This window comes from Notolabrus celidotus, chromosome 21 (assembly GCF_009762535.1).
Source record: "Notolabrus celidotus isolate fNotCel1 chromosome 21, fNotCel1.pri, whole genome shotgun sequence".
NCBI classification, from domain to species: Eukaryota; Metazoa; Chordata; class Actinopteri; order Labriformes; family Labridae; genus Notolabrus; species Notolabrus celidotus.
Window position 1 is genome coordinate 23,713,527 of NC_048292.1, and position 6,149 is coordinate 23,719,675.

At 38.1% G+C, this 6,149-nt stretch overlaps 1 protein-coding gene across 6 annotated transcripts; it reads left to right on the forward strand.

The window, feature by feature from the left end:
* The first annotated feature begins 754 nt into the window (after positions 1 to 754).
* Positions 755 to 4,691, forward strand: LOC117805204 (sialic acid synthase-like). Of its 6 annotated transcripts, XM_034673863.1 has the most exons (4): positions 1,141 to 1,397; positions 1,736 to 1,890; positions 3,729 to 3,995; positions 4,079 to 4,288. In XM_034673863.1, exons 2-4 carry the CDS (start codon positions 1,744 to 1,746, stop codon positions 4,286 to 4,288), a joined length of 624 nt encoding a protein of 207 aa, XP_034529754.1. In that variant the 5' UTR covers positions 1,141 to 1,397; positions 1,736 to 1,743. The 6 variants fall into 6 exon arrangements, with proteins under 6 accessions (XP_034529756.1, XP_034529754.1, XP_034529752.1 ...); XM_034673865.1 differs by lacking the exons at positions 1,141 to 1,397; positions 1,736 to 1,890 and adding an exon at positions 755 to 1,121 and having other exon boundaries at positions 3,799 to 3,995; positions 4,079 to 4,691; XM_034673861.1 differs by having other exon boundaries at positions 1,141 to 1,890; positions 4,079 to 4,691.
* Positions 4,692 to 6,149: the final 1,458 nt, after the last annotated feature.

Sequence of the window (6,149 nt, forward strand, 5' to 3'; positions counted from 1 at the left end):
GAGTGTGCCAGTGCGGTAGGACAATTAAAGCCTGACTTAGTGCTACCAGACTTTTAGATTTCATGTCATTAGAGCTCTTGACATTTGACTATCTGACTATATCTAACTGACTTGAACATTGGGACAGTGTAACATTAAGATGTTTAAAGGAACCTTAAGGAACTCCAAACTCTTGTAGAGACATTTTCACAGATTAGTGTTTTTTTTAAAATGGCAACCAAGAGGGTCATTCTACACAAGTCACATTTCCTTTCGCACTCCTCAGCTGAAAATACATTTTATAGGGTGGAGACATACTTTTTTCTAATTTTGCAGCCTCACTAATTTCTCTTTGCAATTTTTTTTTCTTTACAGGCTGAAATGGAGGCAACTAGCTGACATAAGGAGTCTTCTATCTGATATGTGTATTCAGTGCACCTGTACAACATATAATAGAAATAGTTAACATTTACATTTATACTTAACATTTATATTTAACATTTATATTTGTATTTAACATCTATATTTAAAGTTAACATTTAGATTTAGATTTAGATTTAACATTTAGATTTAGATTCAACATTTAAGTTTATAATTATATTCATATTCAGCATTTTGATTTAACAGCGATTGTAACTTAAATACATTTTTCACAACAAAAATAAATGTGAAGAGGATCATAAATTTTGCTCTAAATGCGATTTAAAAAAGTGACTTTTAAAAATTCACACTGCGTTTTTATGACGTTTTGGAGCTAAATGTGGAGAAATGTTGCTGTTATTCTCAGTGTGCGCTTTACAAACGCGCACCACCATACCCAAGAGCTATAAGGTTCTTTCTGGAAAATTAACTGCTTTTATGAGTCGCTGCCTTACAGCTCACCTCAGCTCTACACATTTACCCAACGAAAAAAAAGTAGGAGGTCGTGGGGGTTGGTTACGAACGGCCTTAGTTCAAACACACCATGCATATAATTTTTTCCACGGTCTGAGTTATTAAATGCATTTACCAGCGACTTAATATGCTGCTCATTATCGAGAAATATCTTTATTGGGGCATTTGCTCACAAAGGGCATAAGGTAACCTTTTGTTAGATGAGCACGAACCAAAATGTTACAGGAACCTGCGGTGCAACATTGAGGGTAAGGAAACAAGGCCTTTTGTACCCTCTCGAGAGAGTCTGACTCGTATCTTTACATTTATCATTGTAGTTGGCTTTGATCAGCTGATTCCTTCACTTGTACAATTGATGACGTTAATTGTTCCCTGTTTTCATTCCCTGTTTTCTCATCTAACGCCGCGTGACATTATGACACGTCATGAGTTAAATGCGCCTTAAATCTGAGCGTTGTCTGAGACTGTTTCATCTGAGGTGTGACACCTGGCTGAGGTTTTCCGGAGACAGGATGCTTTCTCAAGTTAAGTCTGACACCTCACTCTGAGGCCTGAGGCTGTCCTAAATGTGGTACAATGTCTGGTGTAACTATGTTCTTTTGAATAAACAAACACTGAACGAGCGTTAAGTTCTGGCTCAAACTTACAGGATAAACTGAACCCAGTAATACAAAAGCATACACAAAGTCTTAAATGAAATACAGTATAGTATTTAATTAGAACAAGACTATATGGCTTCCAGAGGTAAAAGTGTAAGAAGGTGGACCTTGTTTTTGAAAAGTTAGCATTAAAGTTTTTCTGTAATGTTCAGTGTGAATTATGGAAGTTCTGTTAGAGATGACGTTTGTCTCTCTTGTCTCAGGACGACCCATGGTGGTGTCCAGTGGGGTGCAGTCAATGGACACGATGCGTCAGGTCTACAAAACACTGAAGAAACACACTGACAAATTTACCTTCCTGCAGTGCACCAGCTGTTACCCTCTGGATCCTAAAGATGCAAACCTCAGAGTTATAACGGTGAGAAGGTGGTTTATTGACCCTTTCAATTATGGCATGCAGTGGCGTACTCAGACTGTGTGAGGAACAGGGGCAAAAATGAAAAAAGGGGCACCTACTTTCAAACCTCTAATAGAGTTCAGAGGACCTAGAAGGACAAAAATAGCTCTTGTTCTTAAATGTTTAATAACTTTTGAACTGCTAATTGGCTGCGTGGTGACCGCATAGACTGCATATAAAATGGAGAGCGTCGCTCTGCCTTTTCCCATTGTACGGTTTTGAAGCCAAAATATCCCGTTCCAGAACGCTGCCATCTTGTAAATTTTCTGCAGCAAGAGTGTCTGCGCAGTAGGGAATTTGTGTGTTTCCACGGTAACAAGCTCTGCCCTACAGCATTCTCTCTCTCATTATGTTCATAGTTTGTGAAAATTATTTGCGATATGTTTATGTTTATTTGCACTAAGTATATTTCAATTAATTTATGAAGACAGTTTCCATTTGTTACCATATTTGAATGTGTTCATGATCAGAATGTATTTATCTGAAAAGTCACTTTTGATCCTGTGTCCTAATTTATGACATAATCACATCTCTACTTACTATAAGACTTTTTTTGGACACATCTACAGGGTCAGTAAATTATAAATAAAAATACACCTGCTTTTTCCACCAAAAAACGCCTTAGAAAATACGACAATATATGGCTGTAACTTGCTTAGTAAAGGTTTGATAGTGATAAAAATTAATTTGGAAGTGTAAAACGCCTAAGTACAACTTTCTAACAAAACTTCCTCATGTTTTGTCTGAGTTCTTTGTAAAAAATGACCTAAATTTCCAGACGTTTTTAAAAACTTCAGTATTTTCATCCATTAACAGACAAACAAATGTAAAACTGGTACTTTAAATGCAGCACCGTGAAAGATAAGGTTATCCTGAATAAAATGATGTATGGCACTTGATGCTGAGTTCTTTAATAAACAAAATAAATACAGGAGAATCTGGAGTCCCCAAAAATGGTCTAGGTCTTTAAGGGTTTAATATTCATGCACAATAACAAGAAGGGGGTCTGGGGGTCCTGAGCATCTGGAACTTAATTCCCTGCATTGTGGTGAATATTTTTCCATTTGTGGTGGAAATTGAATGATGAAAAAGGAAAACAATTGATATATTTCTATATTATTGATTATATTACATCATTAAATTAACATATCAAAATTAAACTACAAGGTAAACAAGGGGGTACTTATTTATTTACGTTTTTTACATTTAAGGGGCATGTGTCACCACTTAGAAGGATAGAAGGTTTAGCATGGGAAATTGCATTAGCCTTACAATGTTTACGATACGACTTCCTGTTCTAACCCAGATTTTAAGAAGACATATTTTTGTAAGCTGTAAGGTGTGTTCATAGTGTAGATCAATCAGGAAGAGCATGATACTAGATTTGGAAATGAGACCTTAAGAGAGAGGACAAGTGAGGGTACTATGACAGGAGTCTCGCTGTTTCCTCCTGTTTCCAATCTCTAATGTGAAGCTGATATAGTTTCAGTTATAGGTTATAAGACCCTTTTGTAAGAGAGAATGTTTGGAAACACTCAGACTGTTATCAATTTATATTAGTTTCTGTTTCCAGTTTAGTTTGACATTTAGTGAGGAAATGGATTGTAGATTTTGTTATCAATGGACAAGTCACGCTACTTGTTATCTCACTGGTTCCAGTCTGTATGCTAAGCTAACTGGCTGCTGCTTGTGCTGTAAATGTAACTAAAATATTTCCCACTGAAATAAATCTTATCAGCTAAATCGTAGCAGGGCAGCAAATAAGTACATTAATTATTCCTGGCCACTTGTCACTGCGGGAATACAAAAAGGAATTTCTGGATATTCCCATTGGATATTCCGGTCACGAGACTGGGATCTGTGTTTCAGTTGCAGCTGTAGCTATGGGGGCAAAGGTCGTGGAGCGTCACGTTACCTTTGACAAGACATGGAAAGGAAACGATCAAGCAGCCTCTCTGGAACCGCAGGAGCTTAAGGATCTGGTTTGTTCCATCCGGATGATAGAGTCAGCGATGGGAAGCGGCATCAAGGAGATATTACCATGTGAGCAGCCGTTCCTCAAAAAGGTACGATATCCTCCCTCCACAAGAAAACACACAGAAATGTGAGACAATGGGATTTTCATTTCTGACTCTTTCTTTTCCTTCAGCTGGGTAAATCAGTGGTAGCCAAAGTCAACATCCCAAAAGGAGCCAAACTGACCCAAGACATGCTGGCGGTGAAAGTGGCAGAGCCAATAGGCATCTCGGCCGAGGACATCTACGATCTGCTCGGTAAGACTGTGTTGAAGGACGTGGAGGAGGACGAGAGCATCATGCCGGAGATGGTGAACAACTACTGCAAGAAGGCCAAGTGTTGAGGAAGGCAGAGAGTTATGAAAAGGCAGAAAAGGGCATTTAATTTAAAAGTGTTTGATTTCTTTCGGGGGTGGGTCACTTTTTACATGTTTACAGCTTATTTCTTTGTTCAAGTAAATCACAGCTGGAGTTGGAGTTAGTTTTTGGCTTCAGTCACTCACTCACTGTTTATCAGTCAGAGTCCTCTTGTTGAAACATCCAGCCATCAACTAGTGTAATTCGCTCTGTCACACTCATATCATTTATTATAAATCACACTTTCTCATTTTTTGTGCACTAACTGTATCCTCCACTTGTGCTTTTGAGTGATGGATGTTATGACACATTTAAATCTTATCACTGGAAATGATCACAGGAGTTGTGGAAAAGTAAGATGTTCTGAAAAATGAAGCATCCAAATAAAATATTGCCTGAATGTCTTATTTGTTGTTTTTCTGCTCTGTGCAACAATGGTTTGGTCTTAAGAGCTACTTACAGATAAGTAGTGATAGTGTCTTTGTGTGTGCAGTGTTTCAGTTTTCAGATCTGTCACTAATGCGTTTGATGGGTCAGTAGAGGGGACATGATGAATAGTGAAAAAAGTGCCTGATCCATTCATGTTGACTGTAGTTTACTGTTTCATACTTGAAGTATGTTCTGGTTCCTAGGAGGTTTCTCAACCCTTGATGTAACTGCAGGAATGTGTAAATAATTGTGCACATTGTTCCCGCTGTACAGTCTTAACCCTGTAGAAGCAAGTAACGACTGCAAGGTGCAACGTTTAGTCGACCATCATTTTCTGGTGTTGCATTTTGAGTACAGATCTGCATTGTGGATGTAGCTATACATGCTGTTTTATTTAAAGGATGTTGTAACTCCAACATATCTTTTTAAGCTTTAGAAAACCAAGAAAAAATACCAAGGCCCTCTCTTTTGAACAGTTGATGTCATGTTGACCTTAAAAACACACTTCTATGTGTTTTGGGCAGTAGGCCTCCTCCCATCTGCCACCAATAGGATAGTTCCACCGGGGCATAGGGTAGTGGCCTGTAGGTGGTTTTTAGAAATCAAAACCTCCACCAGATGGCGTAATTTAGCCAATAAGACATTATATGTAACCCCACATACACAAGAATATAAATATCTACCCTACATGTGTGCACCTTCATATCCAAAATCAGTTGAAAAAAACTCTGCATAAACATAAAAACAACTCACTGAAAATACATCCAAAAACATTTGTAACAGGGAGTTCAAATGTCAACTCCCCACTTACAAGGTCAATCATCCATTACAAAAGCACAGTGAAATCCAAATCCTCCTCTAGGAGTATCCAGAAGCCTTCAGCTCAGAGTACTCGGCATGTGAAGAATCTGTCATGTGTGAAAAGTATGTGTGAGTGACAGAGTTGTGTGATGGTAGTGACACGTGCACCAAACTGAACATACAAAGGATGAGGAAAAAGCAGCAGGCCCAGCTGAGAGAAGGAAAATTGCAGATAGTTAAGTTAAATGTTGTGAATTATGCTCTGCAAGTTGAACTGAATCAACAAAACAATACAGTGTACAGTCATCAGCATATAGATGTGCATGGCAATCTGACAAACAAGAGACAATATTGTAGATATACAGTTGCAAGAATAAGTATGTGAACCCTTTGGAGTTACCTGGATTTCTGCATCTTCATCCAAGTCCTAACAATATACAAACACAGTCTGCTTACTAAGACCACAAAAAATATTATATGTTTTCATGTTTTATTGACCACACCATGTAAACATTCACAGTGCAGGGTGGAAAAACTATGTGAACCCCTAGGGCCTAGGCTAATGACTTCTCTAAGAGTTAATTCACTAGCAAGAACCACACCAACAACAGAATGAGA

Coding starts and splice junctions, on each gene's coding strand:
- LOC117805204 (XM_034673861.1), top strand. CDS start 1,693: ATGGAAGTTCTGTTAGAGATGACGTTTGTCTCTCTTGTCTCAGGACGA. Junction 1,891..3,728: donor CAAACCTCAGAGTTATAACG/GTGAGAAGGTGG, acceptor TTGTCACTGCGG/GAATACAAAAAGGAATTTCT. Junction 3,996..4,078: donor AGCAGCCGTTCCTCAAAAAG/GTACGATATCCT, acceptor CTTTTCCTTCAG/CTGGGTAAATCAGTGGTAGC.